Raw genomic sequence first — 21,710 nt, 5'->3', positions numbered from 1 at the left:
TTTTTTTTTTTTTTTTAAATTTTTTTAACGTTTATTTATTTTTGAGACAGAGAGAGACAGAGCATGAACGGGGGAGGGTCAGAGAGAGGGAGACACAGAATCCGAAACAGGCTCCGGGCTCTGAGCTGTCAGCACAGAGCCTGACGCGGGGCTCGAACTCGCGGACCGCGAGATCGTGACCTGAGCCGAAGTCGGCTGCCTAACCGACTGAGCCACCCAGGTGCCCCAGAAAGCGTGTATTTTCAAGGCTCTTAGTGCACTCACAGATATGTGCGACCATTACCATGATCAATTCTAGAACATTTCTTCTTTTTGTTTTTTAATGGTTTTATTTTTGAGACAGAGAGACAGAGCCTGAGCAGGGGAGGGGCAGAGAGTCTGTAGCAGGCTTCAGGCTCCGAGCTGTCAGCACAGAGCCCGACGCAGGGCTCGAACTCACGAACAGTGAGATCATGACCTGAGCTGAAGTCGGATGCTTAACCGACTGAGCCACCCGGGCGCCCCAGAACATTTCTTATCATCTCAAGGTTATTTACTTAAGACCTTCAGAAAACCTTTCACAGCAGGGTGCCTGAGGGGCTCAGTCAGTTGAGTGGCTCAGTCTCAGTTTCAGCTCAGGTCACCGGCTCCCAGTTCTTGGGATCGAGCCCCACGTCGAGCTCTCTGCTGACAGCACGGAGCCCGCTTGGGATTCTCTCTCTCCCTCTCTCTCTGTCCCTCCCCTGCTTGCATGCTCTCTCTCTCTCAAAATAAATTTTTAAAAATGTTAGAAAAAAAAAAAGAATGCAAGATATGTTATACTTGTGTTTATAAAACTCAGGAAAAAGTCAAGGATATTTCTTTTTGTTTTTTGAGGACGGTCTAATTTCTCCTTGCAGGAATGGATTTTCTGCCATAACTCTTCTTGTCCCTGTGAACTTGTCGAACTCTTTGATTTACTAGAAGGAAAGCCATTTTGTATAACGAAGGCCCATTTCCCCCCCTGTCAACAGAGGCTTGCTGAAGAACAGAAACAAAAGGCACTTCTTGTTTTAAAAAGATACTTTGCCACTCAATTTTTTCAAGCCTTTCTCTTCATTTTTACCTCTTTTTGTCTTTGAGTCATTTAAATGCTTCTTAGCACAAAGTGAACACACGAGGTCAGGGGTGATTGAATTCAAATCAGTTTTCCTGTCAGCCAACCAGTGGAATAAACTTAGGATTAGTGGTTAAAGTGAAGTTATGGAGGGGGCCGCCTGGGTGGCTCAATCGGTTAAGCGTCCGACTTTGGCTCAGGTCATGATCTCACGGTCTGTGAGTTCGAGCCCCGCGTCGGGCTCTGTGCTGACAGCTCAGAGCCTGGAGCCTGCTTCGGATTCTGTGTCTCCGTCTCTCTCTGACCCTCCCACATTCATGCTCTGTCTCTCTCTCTCTGCCTCAAAAATAAATAAACGTTAAAAAAAATTTTTTTTAATGAAGTTATGGGGAAGATAGACTGTTTTGAAATTCTGTTTATTCATTTGGAGATAATCTAGATTATTTGCATAGTATTTGAGTTGGCTGTAATGAAAAACACTTGTTAACGGAGTTCGAAGTAATCATATAGTATATATACAGACTTGTTTATTTCGTTATTAAAAATTATGTAAATTCTTTGTAGGTTTTTAAAAATAGTTCTTGAGTTTATATAAATAGCTAAATAGACTTGGAAAAGGGAAGTAATTTGACATTTAGAAAGGTTTCCTCCCTCAGGCGCCTGGCTGGCTCAGTCGGTTAAGTGTCTGACTCCTGATCTTGGCTCAGGTCGTGATCTCACGGTTCGTGAGTTCGAGCCCCGCGTCGGGTTCTGCGCTGACAGGAAGGAGCTTGCTTGGGAGGCTCTCTCTCCTTCTCTCTCCGTCCCACGTAGGGCTGGACACTTAACCATCTCCTGCTCGCTCTCTCTCTCTCTCTCTCTCAAAATAAATAGATAAACTTTAAAAATAATAAAGAAAGAAAACCTTAAAAACTACAAAAACATAAAAACGTTTCTCCCTATGCAGAAACTCTAAAAAGGGGGAAAAAAATGAGTTTTCGTTTTCCTCAGTGTTTCTCTGTTGGATCTAAATACCTTTAAAGTCTCACTTTGCCGATTCTTAGCACGTTAAGTTGTTCCTAAATTAAAGCCGAGCTCTGGAAATTCATTCTGAGAGTGGTATAGCTTGCCTCGTGTGCTGCCATTTGGGCTTGGAAGGCATACACTCAGCGTAGGTCTCTTTGTATCATTCAGCTGGTTATCCCCTCATGATCCACAGAAGCTTCTGGCTTTGTAGTTCTCAAGGCTCTCTTCTAGGTTCCGTGGAGGATACAGAGATGAATTAGATACGGTCACTCTCTTACTGTTCTTTTTTTGTAACTTGATTCTTACCCTCTTGACGTTGGATCTGCCAATTCCTTTCCCCCAAGTAAAAGACCTTAGGTGCTAAATCCCTACTCATCGATGGCAGATGCTAAATTGGGAGCAGCGGCTCGGAAATGCAAAACTCCTTATCCAATTACCTTGCCGGCTCTCTAACCCCGTCTTGCTCAGCATCATCCAGGCGACGAGAAGGCAAGATCGCCCTTTGGTAAACATGATCGCATAGTTTGAGTAAGCTTTAGCAAATCCTCAAACGCAAAGCCTGTCCAAGGAAATGAAGCACGGTGGGGAGGTGCGTTGTTTTTGTTAAGTTCGCCGCACGTAGGTTTACGATGTGTGTCGTGGGGAAGGGTGCCGGTCCTGGGCTCCATTGGATAATAGGTTTGAATCCTGTCTCGCCAATGTGCGACACTGGACCTGCCTGAGCCCCCATTCTCCTCATCTGTAAACTGGGCAGGGATAAGCACGGCCCAATGGTCTCGTGAAAAATGACAAATCTTCCCTTAGTTGTCTGCTTTAAGAAAGGTCGGTGTCTTGAATGCAGTTTGTATGTGGGTTTTTGTGCCAAGATTTGCCCTGAAAAACAATCTTCATTAAAATATGTTCCTGTCTATTTTGCCAAGCTGGGTTGTGCTAACTGGAAGGATGGCCTTCCCTCCCCCAGCATCGTTGTCAGATTATGTGAATACAAAGCTTCTTCGGTACTTGCAGTCTCTTTTGGGAAAGAGGGCAAGAGATGTGCTGGGAAAAGGTAATCGTGTGATTTCGGAAAGACAAGGTCATAAAAAAGTCAAACCCTCTCTTCGAACCTTACGAAAACATTTGTCACACACGGGGTTCCTTGGGGCCTTGTGGGGGCCCCCCAGAGATCTCTAGTCTCCGTCGGTGGCACATTGTCACTTCTGTTTTGCCCGCCGCTCATCCTCGCGCACCGCCGTTGACGGTTACCTAGTCTCTGACCTTACAGAGTTTATCAACAGAAGTAGAAGACCAGAGGAAACCATCGGAGACCACATACACCCACACAGGGAAATTCTTCTGATGGATTCGAATGTAAATATATAGGCTTGCACGCTTGAGTGTGCAAAAACACTTGTGCAGTTGCTTTGTTGGAAGATGGGGCTGTCGGAGGGTATGACAGATGCACGGAAGCCAAGCGGGGTTTAAATTACAACAGCCTCTGCGATCAACTTGAACGTCTTGGGTCTATCTCCCCTCCCCCCCGCCCACCACTGCTAAACGGTGAACTTCTCAAGGGCAGGGTCTGGTTCTTTTTCATCTCTGCATTACCAGGTGCTAGCACGGGGCCTGGACCTTGGCAGGGGACCCGATAAATGGTATATCGCAAACTCACTTTTCTTCTCTGCATTGCCGGAAGTTACATGCCCCCAGTGGCCACTTTGAGTGCAAAGTGTTATTTTAAGATATTCTCTGTGGAGAAAGCACTCCAGACTCTGCTACCAGTGTCTCAAACAAAAGGGGAGCTGAAAGCCTTGGTGGGGGAGGGGGGGAATCTGGAGAAATTCCAGAGGGAGGGAGATAGAGGAAGGATGGGAAGGAGAGATTCATTGACTAATGCCCTCTTTTTGAGTAGGTTCTTCTTGCCTGAGATTGTTGTTTTCGAGAAGAATATGTTCATTTAAAAAATATTTTTCTTAATGTTTAGTTATTTTTTTGAGGAAGAGAGAGAGAGAGAGAGAGCGAGAGAGCGAGTGAGCGGGTGAGGGGTAGAGAGAGGGAGACACAGAATCTGAAGCAGGCTCCAGGCTCCGAGCTGTCAGCACAGAGCCCGACGTGGGGCTCGAACTCACAAACCGTGAGGTCGTGACCTGAGCCAAAATCGGACGCTTAAGTGACTGAGCCACCCAGGTGTACCTGTTCATTTTTTTTTTAAGTTTATTTATTTATTTTGAGAGAGACAGAGACAGCGCGAGTGGGGGTGGGGGGAGGGGTGCAGAGAGAGGAAGAGAGAGAATCCCAAGCAGGCTCCTCGCTGCCAGCGCAGAGCCCGATTCGGGGCTCTATCTCACGAAGCCGTGAGATCATGACCTGAACCGAAACCAAGAGTCGGATGCTTAACCGACTGAGCCACCCAGGCGTCCCAAGAAGAATATGTTCAGATGCCATCGAAACAGTAGTGTGATCACAGTGCCGTGGAAATGGGCTTCTGACTTTTGGGCTAAGTCATTGTATTTCCTAAACCAGTTGCTGTTATCTGTGCTCCTTCTTGCACTGAAACTTAACCTTGGAGAGTGGGGTGGTTAGTGGTGGTAATGGGTTTTGAATTCGCCCAGTACTCCACTGCTAAGCTTTCTGGTCTCCCTCCCAGTGTGCTACAGGAGGGATTCTGGGAAGCCAGAAGACTTGCAGAAGAGACATTACATTCTTAGAATTCTTAAGGAGAACTGGTTGCTAAAGTAAAAGATTTACCAGTAAACTAACGACCTTTGGTGTAATATCTAAGCAGAAGCAACCCAGGCTGATTGCACATTGTAGACAGAGATATATTATGCAATTATCATTGCTTTTTAAATAAAATGGAAATTATGTGGTTACGTTTCTAATGATAATATAAATAGGCTTGCTAGTAACGTGAGCTCTTAAATACATGAGTGGTTGTATTATAGAGAACAAGCTGGTGGTTGCCAGAGCGTGGGGCGGGGGCGGGGGGGTGGTTGGGGCATGGGTGGAATAAGTAAAGGGGATTAAGAGCATTCCGGTTATAGCATAAATACCTTAGCGATGAAAGGTACAGCATAGGGAATATAGTCAATAATATTATAATAACATTGTGTGGTGACAGATGGTGACCATACTGACTAATGTCTGCAATTGTCGAATCACTATGTTGTACACCTGAAACTGATATAACTTTGCATGTTAATTACATGTCAGTTAAAACAAGTACATGAGTGGTTGGATGGTCGAATATATACATGCGCGTATATATATTTACGTATTTATTTTAGGATTACAAGCATGGTTTTATAATGATACATACATAGTTAAGATGATGAAAGGTCCGTCACCTCATATAGTAGATGTAGAGGGAACCACCACAAAATCATAAAATCTAAGTGGTTAATGCTGTCAGTGACACCCAATAAGGAGCCATTGTTTCCTCTCTTTGGACCAGGAAGTAGACGGTAACCAAATTTGTATTGATGAATTTCCTTTCTTTCCTGTTCTTTCTTTCTATGTTAGAAATCAGAAAGTCATCTCAGGTTGGGGAATCATACATTTCTTTACAGTTTTAGGGTTTACAACATGGAAGTCTATTCAGATTTGGTCCTAAGTAAGCCTGGGAAAGTGTACTGCGTCCCAAACCGTACTACAAAGATTGATATTTTAAATTTTATTTTATTAGAGGGACACCTGGCTGGCTCAGTCGGTAGAGCATGTGACTCTTGATCTCAGGTCGTGAGTTCAAGCTCAAGCCCCACGTAGAGGCTAGAGTTTCCTTTAAAAAAAAGAAATCCAGAAAAAATTTTATTTTCTTAGAGATTAGAAAAATACGGATTTATTTTCCTTCATGGGGGTGACATACGGCTTGCTGTTTGAATAAATATTTCAATGAAGGAGAGATTCGATTTGAAGAAAAATACGAAGTATAGGATAGTGCAGAAGGTATGCCAAAGTCCTGAAGATTGTGTGTGAATGAGTTGAATTTGGAGAACACTGCTAAAAGGAGAATCCAGACTTGGGATACCCGGATTCGAATCCTGATTCTGCCACTAGCTGTAGATGGCTGAACTTTATTAAGCCTCTGAGGCTGTTTCTCCATGTATGATGTTGAAGTGATGGTATTTTCCTTGTCTACCTGGCAGGTTGTGGTAAGAAACCGGTAGAATGTGGAGTACCTGGGTGGCTCAGTCGGTTGAGGGTCCGACTTCGGCTCAGGTCATGATCTCGCGGTTTGTGAGTTCGAGCCCTGCATCAGGCTCGCTGGGGTCAGGGCAGAGCCGGCTTCAGATCCTCTGTCCTCCTGTCTCTCTGCCCCTCCTCCACGCATGTGCTCGCGCGCTTTCTCTCTCTCTCTCAGAAATAAATAAAACATAAAAAACGAAAAAAACAGGTAAAACATATATTTGAAGTGTTTTCTGAAGGCCACATAGTGATCTTCAGGTGAAACAATAAAATAAAAATTTAATAATATTGGGTGCCTGGGTGGCTCAGTCGGCTGAGCATCTGAGTTCAGCTCAGGCCATGATCTCATGGTTCGTGAGTTCGAGTCCCGCATCGGGCTCGCTGCGGTCAGCGCAGAGCCTGCTTCGGATCCCCTGTCCCCTTCTCTCTCTGCACCCCCCACCCCCCACCGCCTTCTCAAAAAAAAAAAAGTAAGTTACTAATATTACTAGCAAGTTATTTCAAGAGAGCTTCCAAATCAGTGAGTGAGAACTTTCAAAGGCAAACCGTTTTGGGTTTTTTTTTTTCTTTTCTTTATGGTGAAAACGGAGTAGGTTCCAAATTTAGGCTGACGGTTTTCCTGCCACTGCTTACGAGGAGAAGGCTGAAGCATATGCTTGCTTCTCTCCAGATTGTAGGAAGGCTTTTGCCTTTCCCTTAACGCCGCCACAGAACTGTGCAGAAATTCGCAGTGGGACCTCGCTATTCTCTGAATGCTTATAAAGTACCGTTGGTTAAAACCCAGTTTTCTTGCGTTCTGAAAAAGCGCCTTCTCTGACCAGTGAGCGCACACGCTGGCAGGAAGGAAAAATTCCGAACCTGCGGGAAAAGACCCTTTTTGTGTGTGAGGGAAGCTTTCCTAAGGGAAACCCTGTTAAGTCTTATAGTCAAATGGTAAAGCTGAATAGCAAAAGTTAGACCGGGGATACGTTCTAGACCACAGGGCAGAGCCACCGTGAAATCAGGATAATTCTGAGAGTCAAAGGTTTTCCTTGTCTCTGATGCCAAGAGAGTTCACAACTGAATTCTACTGGAAGAGGACGGAAGGAGCGGTTCTTTGGGGGGCTGACTCCTAATGTGGCCTCTCTTTCACTTCCGGTTTGAATTGTGCTTTTAACAAGCCTGTGGGAGGGGGTGGGGGAAACATGAGGATTGGAGGCCTGGCAGGGGGTGGGGGGGAGGTCAGTCCTTCCTTTTTTTCTTCTTGAAGAGATGAAGCCCCACTCACAGCCCCAGATCTTCCATTAGGGTAAGCTTTGTGGGACTCAGAATACACACCCCAACTTTTTCTACAATCCAGCTACCCCCTGGCAAATGAAGCAGGAGAATGCTTAATGCAGTGAGGTTATTTTTTTAATGTTTATATATTTGTGAGAGAGGGAGAGAGAGACATAGAGCATGAGCCGGGGAGGGGCGGGGGGGGGGGGCGGGGGGGAGACACAGAACCCAAAGCAGGCTCCAGGCTCTGAGCTGTCAGCCCAGAGCCCGATGCGGGGCTCGAACCCGTGAACGGCGAGATCATAACCTGAGCCAAAGTCAGACGCTGAACCGATGGAGCCACCCAGGCGCCTCAGTGTAGTTGGTTTGAAACGAAAAGTGAAACCTTGTTCCATAACATGAATTCATAGCCTTCAAAGCCTAGGGCATGCTGTAGGCTTCAAGTCTGGAAGGCTTATTTTATACTGAACATTTTTTTTTTTAATTTTTTTTAACTTTTTCATTTATTTTTTTGAGACAGAGAGAAACAGGGCATGAGCAGGGGAGGGGCAGAGAGAGAGGGAGACGCAGAAACGGAAGCAGGCTCCGAGCTGTCAGCACAGAGCCCGACGCGGGGCTCGAACTCACGAGCTGTGAGATCATGACCTGAGCCGAAGTCGGACGCTCAACCGACAGAGCCGCCCAGGCGCCCCATATACTGAACGTTTAAACAAGTGATTCATTTTGGACCTACGCTTTTTTCCCATATCGCATTAGGAAGCGTTTCCACAACTGCATTAGGAGGCTGAAAGAAGGTTTTCTTTCTTTTTGTGTTTTTCTTTTTCCTTTTTCAGAGTTACTTGGAGCAGGTACTTGTGAAATTATTGTACAGAGAGATTAACAGATGCCAATTCAACAGGTTAAACTTTGAAATTTGAGGACTGTTTTTGCAATCTGTATTGAGCGGATAGTTGGCAAGCAAGACGAAAAGCAAGACTTGGCAATTATTGTCAGCGCCTCAGGCTTGCCTTCCTTTTTTTAAATATAATTAAAAAAAAATAATTTATTTATTTTGAGACAGAGAGAGCACGAGCAGGGGAGGGGCAGAGAGAGAGGGAGACACAGAATCCGAAGCAGGCTCCAGGCTCCAGCTGTCCGCACAGCCCGATGCAGGGCTCAAACCCAAGGACCGTGAGGTCATGACCGAAGCCGAAGTTGGATGCTTAACCGACTGAGCCACCCAGGCGCCCCCATCTATCTATTTATTTTGAAAGAGAGAGCACAAGCTGGGGAGGGGCAGAGAGAGAGAATCCCAAGCAGGCTCCACACTGTCAGCACAGAGCCCAATGCGGGGCTCGAACTCACGAACTGTGAGATCATGACCTGAGATGATACCAAGAGTCGGGCACTTAACCAACTGAGCCACCCAGGCTCTCCAGGCTTGCCTTCTTAGATGGGGCTTTATTCACTTAACTTCTCTGAGTCCTTGATCACAGACTCTGAATGTTCGGCATGGAAGTTGCCGTCCCTTTCCTTTCACCTGGGTCTGTGAAAACATGATAGGTCCAATTTTACTATCAGAAAATATGAGTTCCCGAAACAGGAACTGTTTCTTCTGTTTCAACTCATTTTGTACCAGTATTCACAGACGTGATAGGGGATGATCAACTTGACTTGATCTTGTGGGTCTACAAGTTCAAATTTAAGACTGGACATAGATCTTCGTGAGCATCTTCCCCCCCCCACCCAGGTTTACTGAGGTTAATTGAAAAAGAAAATTGTATATTTTCAAAGCGTAAGGTGTGATAATGTAACATACATATAGATTGTGAAATGATTACCACCATCAAATTAGTTAACACATTTATCACCTCGCATACTTTTAAAAAAAAAATGTTTATTTATTTATTTAGAGAGAGACGGAGAGAGCCCTAGCGGGCAATAGGGGAAAAGAGAGAGAGAGAGAGAGAGAGAGAAGGAGGAAGGGAGGGAGAGAGCAAATCCCAAGCAGGCTCCACTGTCAGCACGGACAGAGCCCCGTGCCTCATGGCGGGGCTTGATCCCACGGACCGTGAAATCAAATCATGACTTGAGCCGAAATCAAGAGTCAGACTCTTAACCGACTGAGCCACCTCGGCGCCCCTTGCATGCTTGTTTTTGATGAGAACGCTTAAGATCTGGTCTCTGAGTAAATTTCAAGTATGCGATATCGTATTCATAACTATAGTCACCATGCTGTGCATTATAGCTCCAGAATTTACTCATCCTATAACTGAAGTTTGCACCTTTTGAGTGATATCTCCCTATTTCCCTCATCTCCCAGCCCCAGCACCTACCACTCTACTTTTTTTTTTTTTTTCAGATTTCACATATAAATGGCATCATATAGTATTTCTTTGTTGTTGTCAGAAGAGAATAATGAGAACCCAGGTACTAATCACCCATCTTTACCGTCAACAGTGATCAAGTCTGTGTCCTCCTTTCGGGTCCTACCCCAATGGGAAGGTTTTTTATCTTAATTGAAGTATAGTTGACACACAACATTTTGTTAGTTTCAGGTGCACAACATAGTGTTTTGACATTTCTATACGTTATGAAATGCTCACCATGATAAATGTCGTTACCATCTGCTATTAAATAAAGTTTTTACGGTATCGTTGACTGTATTCCCTGTGCTATAATTTTCTTTTTTTTAAAAAAAGTTTTCTTTTAACATTTACTTATTTTTTTGAGAGACAGGACATGAGTGGGGGAGGGGCAGAGAGAGAGAGAGACCGAGAGACCGAGAGAGACAGAGAGAGAATCCAAAGCAGGCTCCAGGCTCTGATCTGTCAGCACAGCCCGACCCGGGGCTTGAACTCAGGAAGCACGAGATCATAACCTGAGCTGAAGTCGGACGCTCAACCGACTGAGCCACCCGGGAGCCCCTCTTGTGCTGTAATTTTCATCCGCTTGACTTCATAACTGGAACTTTTGTACCTCTTAGTCCCCTTCACCTGTCTTACACACCTCTCTACCTTCTTCCCCTCTGGCAAGCACCAGTTTGTTCTCTGTATTTACGAGTCTGTTTTTGTTCTGTTTTCTTAGATTCCACATAAAAGTGAAATCGTATGATATTTGTCTTTCTCTGACTTATTTCACTTAGCCTAATACCCTCTAGGTGCATCCATGTTATTGCAAATGGCGAGATTTCATTCTTTTTTCGTGGCTGAGTAATATTACACACACACACACACACACACACACACACACACACACACCCCATATCTTCTTTATCCAAGATACCATGCAGTTTTGTCCTTCTCTGTCTGGCTCATTTCCCTTATAACGTCCTTGAGGTTCATCCTCGGTGTTGCAAATGGCAAGATGGCCTTCTTTCTCGTGGCTGAATAATATTTCAGTATATGCATACATCACATCTCTTTCTCCGTTCATCTGTTGACAGACGCTTACGTTGTGACTTGGCCGCTGGGAATAGCATTGCTGTAAACGTGGGAGTGCAGATGTCTCTTTGAAATACTGATTTTGTTTTCTTTGGATAAAGACCCAGAAGTGGGATCGCTGGATCATATGGTAGTTCTGTTTTTAATTTCGTGAGGCACTCCCATACCGTTTCTTAAGGATCTTTTAGATTTGTTGAATAGGATGCTCTTTGGTTAAAGTGGTTTAAACTTTCTGAGTACTCTCATAGAGGAAACTCTGAGATGCTCCTCAGATACGGAACTGAGATGCAGCTGTGACTTAATTGTGAACCACATATAAAAACTGTTCTCATTTATAGCAGAATTACTTGCAGTAGCTGAGTTAGGCCAACGGTCCGTGTCCATCGACTGATGAATGGATAAAGAAGCAGCAGAATGTGTGTTTATATATATGGAATATTATTCAGCCATAAAAGGAACGAAATTTTGCTCATTGCGACGATATGGACGGAGCCAGAAAGTATTATGCTAAGTGAAATAAGTCAGTCAGAGAAAGACAAATACCGTATGATTTTATTCATAGGTGGAATTTAAGAAACAAAACTAACGAACAACGGTGAAAAAAAAACCAAAAGAGACAGAGGCAAACCAGGAAACAGATTCTTAACCATAGAGAACAAACTGATGGTTACCAGAGGGGAGGTGGATGGGGTAGGTGATGGGGATTAAGGAGGGCACTTGTCTTGATAAGCACCGGGTCTTGTATGCAAGTGTTGAATCAGTATATCGTTTACCTGAATCTAATATTATACTGTATGTTACCTAACCGGAATTAAAAAAATTTTTTTTAATGTTTATTTATTTTTGAGAGAGAGAGCGCGTGTGCGTGCACACGTGTGAGCGAGTGGGGGAGGGCCAGAGAGAGAGGGAGACAGAATCTGAAGCAGGCTCCGGGCTCTGAGCTGTCAGCACAGAGCCTGATGCGGGGCTCGAACTCACGAACTGCGAGATCATGACCCGGGCCGAAGTGGGACACTTAACCAACTGAGCCACTCAGGCGCCCCTTGCCTAAGTGGAATTTAAATAAAAACTTAAAAAAAACAATCTTCTCAAAGGAGTCTGTGGATGTAATATGCCAGAGACTGTCTCTAATACCGTGTACACAAATATAAATATAACTCCGATTCCATTTCGACACTAACTTTCAGTATAGCTTATATTCAAGTTTTCTTTATGTAGTTTTTCTAAATAAAAATTTTTAAGTAATTTTAATTCGATTTGAGGAGAGCAGTATTATTAGAAAGGGGAAATCTGTGCCCTCAAATAGGCAAAGAGGTAAAGTAGATATTCTATCCCACGGCGATAAGTTCAGTGAAGAAAAAAAAATGATAGAAGTAAGTGGTGGGGTCCTCTTCCAAGTTCAGTTTCTCACGTGTTAGTATTTTTATGTACTTCGTGTTTTTTTAATTAAAAAAATCTTTCTGAGAGAGAGTGTGCAGGTGCGCGCAAGCAGGGGAGGGGCAAAGAGAGACTCTCCGGCAGGCTTCACACTCAGCGCAGAGCCCGATGTGGGGCTCGATCTCATGACCCTCAGATCATGACCTGAGCCGGAATCAAGAGTTGGACACTTGACCGACTGAGCCACCCAGGTGCCCCTCTTTGTGTACTTCTGAGGGGAGGAAAGGCTGGGTGAGGTAGAAAGAACGGAGCTTTTGTAGTCCCAGACCTGGGTTCGAATCCTAGCTCTGAAGGCAGACTAGTGACGTAGCGTGGGTTGCGTGCAAAGAGTCCTCGTCCGTAAGACGGTGACAAAGATTAAGCTTATCTCTATTCATTCATTCATTCATTCATTCATGAGTAAACTCTACCCCTAATGTGGCGCTCGATCTCATGACCCCTGAGATCAAGAGTTGCATGCTCCACTGGCTGAGCCAGCCAGGAGCCCCAGGCCAAGCCTATTTCATAGGGGGGTCATGAGTATTACATGCGAAAACACAGAGAAGGCATCTGGCACAGTGGCTGGCATATAGAAAGGGCTTGGTAAATGCTAACTAGTATTGCTCTAATCAATAAGTCCTATCCTGGATTTCTCAGTCACCCACCCTGCTCCTTGTAACCCTAGCCTCAAGCTGGGGCCCTCCTATCCGTAGCCAGGTCACCTGGAAGTCCCGACAGGGACCCACTGACCGTGCCACCCAGAACCTCATCCTCTTGTGCCCTTCCCAGTGGATCGCCCACCTCCGATACCCGGGCTTGCCCTGGCCGTGCCTGCACCAGGCACACGGATGCTGATACCCTCTCTGCCTCCGTTACCCAGTGAGCAGAGCCAGTTCAACAAAAATCGATGGACACCCTTCCAGATATACCAGGTTTTGCTTGACCTTACATTTTTGGATGGCACGTGGATAAACAGAGGACAGTGCTCTCTCTCCAGAGCTCTTGACTTCAGCGGAGAGACCTGTGTGTGTATGTATGTGTTTGGTGTGTGTGTGTCTAGTTATGGTGTTTATTTACTTACGTCTGTTGTGAAAGTGTCCAAGCGCCTATTATCATCAATAATCCCTTCTTTAATGAAGTAAGGTGTCTTTGGCACACGGAGAGGAACTTATCTCTTGTGAGTTTGACCATATTCACTTTTATTTTTGTCTCTTATTAAGGAAAAGACCAAAATTGTTGAGCCCTTGGACTATGAGAATGTCATCACCCAAAGGAAAACCCAGATTTACAGCGACCCCCTCAGAGACCTGCTTATGTTTCCGATGGAAGACATATCTGTGAGTTCGCAAGCACTTTTTTCTTTTTTTTTTAATCTGAGAGAGAGAGAAGGCGCGAGTCGGGGAGAGGGGCAGAGGGGGGAGGGAGAGAAAGAGAGAGAATCTTAAGCAGGCTCCATGCGGAGCACCGTGCTCAACGTGGGGCTCGATCCCATGACCCTGGGGCCGTGACCCGAGCTGAAATCAAGAGTGCGAGGCTCGACCGACTGAGCCCCGCCCCCCCCCCAGGGGCCCCCACAAGCACTTCTTTAAAGGAAAACCCTCGTACTTTCGAAGCTAATTCTTACGGCAAGAATGTTCCTTTGCCTTCTAGATCTCGGTGATAAGCCGTCAGCGCAGAACAGTGCAGTCCACTGTACCAGACGATGCTGAGAAAAGAGCCCAGAGTTTGTTTGTCAAAGAGGTAAGACACTCACAGTCCACAGAGTAATTACCACACTGAAACAATATCCTTCCTTTACTGTAAGCGGGAAATAAAATTACTATAACTCGGCAGATCTCCGTTTCGAGTCTAGAGGAGGCGAGAGAGGGGATGCAGCTTAAATACCGTGCCAAATGGCATGGGTTCTTGGTTTTTCTCTTTGGGATTTGAACACCCTCTGGACTTGGAGTGACAGTTGTTCAAAAGGCTGTACGAATTGGGATTTACTGCTGCCAGTTGGGTTAGGGAGACCGTGTTCATCCCCAGAGGAAGATCCCAGTGCCGACATCTTCCAAATGATTTTTGAAAGTCTGTCAGCTTACAGCGAGACTTTAAGAAGCTGGATATGTGTGTACTTTTTAATGTTTCCAGTGAAGGATTTCTGTTTTCTTTCAGTGTATTAAAACCTATAGCACAGATTGGCATGTGGTAAATTATAAGTATGAAGACTTCTCCGGGGACTTTCGAATGTTGCCATGGTAAGTGGAGAATTCAACGGAGACTCTTCAAGAGGAGAGTTGCTCAGCGGTTTACCTTTTTTCTAACCACTTTTGAAGCTTCTCAGTTGTGATTTGTAGTAAGGCAAAGCCGTAAGCAACCCGCGTGTTTGGTAAACGTACTTTGGATAACTGAATATGTGTTTACTTTGCTCGTTGAAATTCTTTCAACAAGTAGGAGTTTGCCTTTTGGCCTAGATGCATCTTAGAATCATCTTTATTTGATTCTGGATAATGCAGTGAGCGCTTTCCAGTGGCGTCAAGGAAAATGCTAGAAGGTACTTGGCTTAGTTCAGTGACCCCAGACATTCTCTTTTTTTTCTTGAAGTGTATTTATTTATTTTGAGAGAGAGAGAGAGATTGAGAGAGAGTGTGTGTGCATGAGGGCCTGCGAGTGGGGGAGGGGCAGAGAGAGAGAGATGGGAGAGAGAGAATCCCAAGCAGGCTCTGCGCTGTCAGCACAGAGACTGACGCAGGGCTCAAACTCACGTTCCGTGAGATCACGACCTGAGCTGAAATCGAGAGTTGAAAACTCGACCGACTGAGCCACCCAGGCTCCCCAAAAGCGTATCTCTCTCAGTTGAGTTGACTGACCGCCCCGAGCATACTGGCCCAGGAGTCAGTTCAGATCTTCCTTGTTAAGAGTTCAACTCCTCTTTCTGCTACTTACTAACTGGATGACCTTGGGCCGGTCACTCAGTCTCTTTGAACCTCCCTGCTCGCCCTTTCCTCATCTGTACTACTACTGACCTCGTAGTCTATCTGTCCTACGGGAAATGTTTTCAAGAAATAAGCTGTCGTGTAGCCCGTTGGGGTCTTCAGGAACACTTTTCCTAGGGGAGAAAACAGTCCTCAAAATGTCCTTTAAAATCGAATCCCAAGATGGACGACCAGTCCAAGTTCCTACAGCAGACAGAGGGAAGAGCCAGGATTACACCGTGTTGCTTTCTGTCCCGGCGAAAGACAAGGTTCTGCCACCACTGACAGATTCTGACACACCATCTTTGACGACTGTGCTGTCCCTGACAAAATATCTGGCCTCAGCTGTCGCTTTGCGGCTGGCTGTGCCTGTGCGAGTCCATAGACGAAAGGTAGCATACGTTGAGTCAGAGGGGAACATCTGAGTTTGGCAAGGGGGACAGAATCCGTCCTCCTTGTGTCTTGGCATCTTCTTGGTTGTAAAGGAAAGTCTGCTCGTCTTGCTTTTATTTTCCTCTCAGTTCTCGTCAGCATCTGACCTAATTCTCTTGCGTTTTCAGCAAGTCTCTGCGACCAGAAAAGATACCCAACCATGTGTTTGAGATTGATGAGGACTGTGACAAAGATGAGGTAAAGATGGGGGGGCCCCCCTGCACTGCTTTCCTCAAGGTCGCTTCTGCTGAGAGAGACTTCCTTGGGAAGAGATGAGGGACAGAATGGTTTTTGAACGATCTGCGGCCAGCTTTCAACAAAAATTGTTGTTGTTGTTGTTTTGTTGTAAAATTGTTGCATTTCCAAATGGAGTTTAGGAAAGATCAACTGAAATGGGCTGGGATTGGACCGGAAACGTGTTTCCCCACCTGTGGGATGAGCTCGTGGAGTTGGTTTTCTCCGTCTGGGCACGCGGTGTGATGATTCATCTGGACTCTGCTCCCTAATAGATCCCTCATGGGACAGATGGCCCGGATATCTGTGACATTTTTTTTAAAGTTTATTTATTTATTTCTGAGAGAGAGCTCGAGTGAGCAGAGGAGGGGCAGAGAGAGAGAGAGAGAGAGAGAGAGAGAGAGAGAGAGAATCCCAAGCAGGCTCCCCACTGTCAGCGTGGAGCCCAACGCAGGGCTCGAACCCACGATCCATGAAGTCATGGCCTGAGCTGAAGTCAAGAGGCCGATGCCCAACCGATCGAGCCACCCAGGCCCCCCTCTGTGACACTGTGAGGTGCAGCTTGACTTGTTCGCTTAGTGCAGAAGACCTTGCCAGTAGACAGCTCCTAGGATTCAGTAAATACTGAGTACCTACTGCATAGACGGCACAAAGCCTTTCATTCCCTGGTTTCCAGTTTCCAGTTTAATCGGGTAGCTTTGCGGGGGTGGGGTGGGGGCTTTATGCTTTAATTGGCAAATGGGGGCAGGGCCCAGTTTGTGTCCCCCAAATGTTTGATTGGACGGCTGGCCGTTTCACTGATGGTTTCTGCCCTGTTTCAGGATTCGTCTTCGTTGTGTTCTCAGAAGGGCGGTGTGATAAAACAAGGCTGGCTGCATAAAGCAAACGTAAATAGCACCATCACAGTTACCATGAAGGTAAGAAGTGCTTCTTATATTATTTCATCGTTGTAAGGATATTGTCATGAGGAGCCTGTGTAGGAGAAAAATACTTCTGTTAAAAAAATGTTTCCAGTGAGCCCTATAGCCAAAACAAAACAGAACAGAAGAAAACTTGACTGAGGGGATCGTCACAGAGGTATCGGATTTTCTTTTATTTTGTTTTTTATTAAAAAAGAATTTTTTTTAATGTTTATTTGAGAGAGAGAGAGAGAGAGAGAGAGAGAGAGAGAGAGAGAGACATAGCATGAGCAGTGGAGGGGCAGAGAGGGAGAGGGAGACACAGAATCCGAAGCAGGCTCCAGGCTCTGAGCTGTCCGCACAGAGCCCGATGCGGGGCTCGAACCCACGAACCGCGAGATCATGACCTGAGCCGAAGTCAGACGCTCAACCGACTGAGCCACGCAGGCTCCCGCAGAGGTACTGAATTTTAAAAATCTGCAACCTTCAGGATAAGTTTAGAAGTGCAACTTTTTAAAGAAATGTAATTATTCTGAGTCAGGAAGTTGAAGAAGGAGGCTGTCATTCAAACTATACCTCAATTAAAAATAAGAGAAATTTAAAGAGGAGGCTGTCAGCTGAATGAAGATAAAAGCTTTGAAACAAAAGGGCATCGCAGGTTCCTGTTCTGGAAATGAAGGTAATGAATGGAAGGGCAGGGTAATCCGTTTATTGAGCAAATACTAATTTGGTGCAGATTATATGCTGGTCACTGAGGGGAAATATATGGACGCCTAAGAGGAGGTCCCCGGCCTCCAGTGGTGTCCAGACTGGATAAGAAGCCTAGCAAATTTACTACTCTACAAAGCGGCACCTTAGGGCTGTCAGAGAATCGCAGCGTTTTGTAGTTTGGCCCGAACAGCGAGTTTGCGTACGGGCTTCGTACGAGATAGAGGTAGAAACAGAGGGAGAAAATTGTGCACAGTCTTGAATGCCTGGGGGCGTGAAGTTGGCTTTTGTTCCAGGGGCTGTGATGAGCCGTCCAAATCCAGAGGTTAAAACTAACAAGGTCCTTGATGAGTCTGAGCAGAAAAGCAAAGTATTCTCTGATAACCACATGTAACTGTTCGTTCAGATATTCGATAGAAGATCATGTGGTTTGCTGAGGATGATTCACCCTTCCATTAAGTATCGGAGGTCATTCTGTCTTTTCACACAGCCTGCGAGCAGCGACCATGGTGTCGACCAAGAGAAGACTCCGGTTTTGTCTTAATATTGTGCCTGCTGCTTTCCCTTCAGTGGCTATGTCCGGTTCTCCCCTTTCGTTTTCAAGCCCCGAACATGATGAATCCCAGTTGTAGGATTGCTTCCTGCGTGTCCCCTGCACCTCACCAGGGGCCTTAGCGCGTGGCGATGAATCCATGCATCGAGGACTTAATATGTTCCAGGCGCCATAACGGAGTGTTTTGTATTCTGGATCTCATATAATCCTTGTGGCGGCCCTATGAGAGAGGTCCTCTTTTCATTCTTAGGGTACAGCTGTGGAAAGTGAGCCACAAAGAAATGTAGTGGTTAACCCAAGGCCACACGGCCCCAGATGTCCAGACATGGGACTGGAACCTCGGCGGGCAGTCGCCCGAGCCTGTGCTCTTAAACAGCACACGATCAGCGCTTACTAGCTGAGTGAGTGAGACTGAAGTCTTTATGATAATACATCTCCTATCAGAATGATCAGGTTCAGAAATGCATGCGTGAAGGCCATAATTCTGTGCGGCTTGTCAGAAAACGGTTCCGTGGGTTTTGATTCCGCTCCCAACATACTCAAAATATTACAATGTTCTATCCATACTTCAGCTGTAGCCCAACATGACTCTGATGTATGGAAATCTGGATTCAGGAAACAAGACCTTGGGGAATTAATACCTTTACAGAACAATTCACCACAGGATTCTTTGCAATGGTGAATTACTCTAATGCCTTTAAATTGTAATTTGCTTTACCTTCAACTTTTCTGGAGCCCATATACTACACATCAGACTGCAGTTGCCTGTAAAAAGTACATGCTTTTAATTTTCCTCCGTAATTTGTGAAACACAGACTGGTTGATGTGGTAGGCAGAATAAGGCGCCCCCCCACCCCCCGAAGACTGCCACCTCTTAATCCCCAGAAGTTGTAAATGTTTCCTTACGTGGCAAAAGGGAGTTAAGATTGCTAATCAGCACGTAGGGAGAGTAGCCTGGGTTATCCAGGTGAGCTCGGTGTAATCACAGGGTCCTTAAAAGTGGAAGAAGGAGGCAGAAGAGGGACAGGGAAAGGGTAGGGGGGAAGGGAAGCAGGGTTAGAGAGAGATGCTCTCTTGCCGGCTTGGAAGATGGCGGAAGGAGCCACTGGCCAGGAAATGCAGGCAGCCTCTGGAAACTGGAAAGGGCAAGGAAATGGGTTCTCCCCTAGAGATTCTAGGAAGGAACCCAGCTCTGCTACACCCCTCGATGTAGCCCAGCGAGAGCCACGTCAGACTTCTGACCTATAGAACCGTGAGAGAATACGTTTGTGTTGTTTGAAGCCCGTACGTCTGTGGTGATTTGTTGCAACGACAACAGAAAACTAATTCAGGCAAGTGGTCCAAGATTGATGGTTTAGCGTCTGTATTATCTATCCCCGAGGTTGCAAAGTCCACCACTCACAGGGGCCGGGCAGGGACCATAAATTCATGAAGTGGGTGGTGGGACTGAGGCAACTTGGTGACCACATGGCCTGGCTGAAGGGGACAGCTGCTGCTTGTCTCCAGCTAATTGTTGGTCTGTTGTTGCTGAGCGAGGCTCTTTATGTTGCCTCTTTTTTCACCCCAGCTGCTCATGTTTTGGCCATTTCTTTTTCTTTTCTTTTCTTTTCTTTTCTTTTCTTTTCTTTTCTTTTCTTTTCTTTTCTTTTCTTTTCTTTTCTTTCTGCCACTTCTTTCTTTCTTTCTTTCTTTCTTTCTTTCTTTCTTTCTTTCTTTCTTTCTTTCTCTCTTTCTCTCCCTCCCTCCCTCCCTCCCTTCCTTCCTTCCTTCCACATAGGATAAAAACACTTCTTTTTCAAACTTCTACCACACAGTAGGCCAAGAAAGGAAAAGAGCAATAAACCGAAGTGATCATATGTGCTACACAGTTCTTAAAACAACAACAACAAACGAATAGGGAATAATTTGAAATCGGCCATAATGAGATTTGGGAATTGTGCCGGGTCACGGATTTCACTGATCCCAGCTAGTCTCCATTATGGATGCTGGCCTTCCATTTTGGATTTCTGGGAGCTGAATTACACATCCCGTGTTCTTCCGGTTTTACTTCCTAAGCAGTAGTATTGGATTTCAGGATTAATCACAGCTAGGATGGGCAGAGAGGAAGGGTCGGCCAGACTCCGTTAAAGGTGTCTGAGGGGTTTTGCCAAGATATTTTGTTGTTCCTATGAGAATTGTGTTTTAACTGTTATTTAGCTCAGCATCATGAAAATTGGTTGAAACTCGTAGCGTTTACCGTGCCCTCTCTATGGAAACAGAGGGCTTATGGAGAAGGGTCATGGGGGAGGGGGGCGGTGTTGGGTGTAGGTAGCAGGATCGTAGTGGCCAGACTAGAACTTGGAGTGAGGGCCAAAGTGGAAGTCTGGGCCTGTGAGCTGCGGCACCCTGGGGGCCTCGGGCCTGCACCCTTAGGGGGCGGATCAGACACGTTCTTCCTGGTACGGGCCTGGACTGGCTCCGACATAGGAGAGAGTCTAAATCTAAAGATGGGGTGAGCACTGACCCAGCTCTTGGAGAGTTGGCAAAGCTCGAGACAGAGGAACTGAGGCACAGGGCTGACAGTTCAGGAGCCATTCTGAGAGGAAGATCTCTTCTGTATGCGTTTTTATTATGTTAGCCTTTGAAGTGAAGAATACTAATGAGTCTCCTAAGCAAACGGGAAGATGAGTGGGGCATGTGATTATCTGAGTTATTTTCCTGATACCGGAGGCAGTTTCACCATCGGTGATCCGGGCTCCCCGGCCGGCTAGCACGTCTAGTCCACACCGGCGAGAAGCTTTGGCGGCTTTGGCGATGAGCACCAGAGGCCTAGAGCTTGCAGGGTTGAGAGCAAAGAACCTTTTCTGTCACACAACTCAAGCGTTGATAGCCCCTCCCACTGACAGGAGACTCACCAGGAAGCTCCAACAGAAGGATCTTGGTATGAATCACGACTCATTAGCAAATAACAGCCTATGGGAGCCATGTGCCTTCCCTTCTATTTTATCTGTGCCTCCTTCGTGTGCTGTGGCTTGACATTGGCCTGCAGATTCCACCGGGATCGACACAGATTAAAGTTAGAGCAGCTTGGTAACTTTCCGGGTGACATGTCAATTTAAGGGGCTTTATTCATCTAAAAACGTCTGGGTTTTAAAAATTATGTAAGTTAGTCCTTTGGCAACTTTGAAATTATGGACGACAGCTGTTTTTATAAGCAAGCTCGAGTCCTTTCCCTGGATTTAAGTAGTCTCCACGCCCAGTGTGGGGCTTGAACTCCCGACCCTGAGATCAAGAATCAGATAGCCTACCAACTGAGCCTCCCAGACGCCCCCTTTTCCTGGACTTTTTGACTATCAGAAATAAGGGAATCTAATGACAAGGAAGGGAGAAATGGAGTCATGAGAGAAGGTGGAAAGAAAAAAAAAAAAAAAAAAAGGAAGGAAAGAGGGTTAGAATAAACTCAGCAAAGTCCAGTAGATAAAAGGGAATCAGAAGACTCCTACTTTAGGGGCGCCCGGGTGGCTCAGTGGGTTAAGCGTCCAACTTTGGCTCGGGTCATGATCTCCCAAGTTCATGAGTGTGAGCCCTGCATCAGGCTCTCTGCTGTCAGCA

The 21,710-nt window shown here is 45.8% G+C and overlaps 1 protein-coding gene across 5 annotated transcripts in view; it reads left to right on the top strand.

Annotated features, from left to right (window-relative positions):
* Window positions 1-21,710, top strand: part of DOCK11 (dedicator of cytokinesis 11) — a 197,767-nt gene that overhangs the window by 35,976 nt on the left and 140,081 nt on the right. For all 5 annotated transcript variants that reach the window (XM_053892126.1, XM_053892123.1, XM_053892122.1 and 2 more), the window contains exons 2-6: window positions 13,560-13,676; window positions 13,990-14,079; window positions 14,494-14,576; window positions 15,854-15,923; window positions 16,781-16,876. In XM_053892126.1, coding sequence (XP_053748101.1) covers window positions 13,560-13,676; window positions 13,990-14,079; window positions 14,494-14,576; window positions 15,854-15,923; window positions 16,781-16,876 — 456 coding nt within the window. The remainder of the gene's footprint in view (window positions 1-13,559; window positions 13,677-13,989; window positions 14,080-14,493; window positions 14,577-15,853; window positions 15,924-16,780; window positions 16,877-21,710) is intronic.

Source organism: Panthera pardus, unplaced genomic scaffold (genome assembly GCF_024362965.1).
Source record: "Panthera pardus isolate Hobbes unplaced genomic scaffold, ASM2436296v1 HiC_scaffold_27, whole genome shotgun sequence".
Lineage (NCBI taxonomy): Eukaryota > Metazoa > Chordata > Mammalia > Carnivora > Felidae > Panthera > Panthera pardus.
The sequence above is the reverse complement of the archived record's forward strand: the minus strand, read 5'-3'. Positions and strand labels throughout refer to the sequence as shown.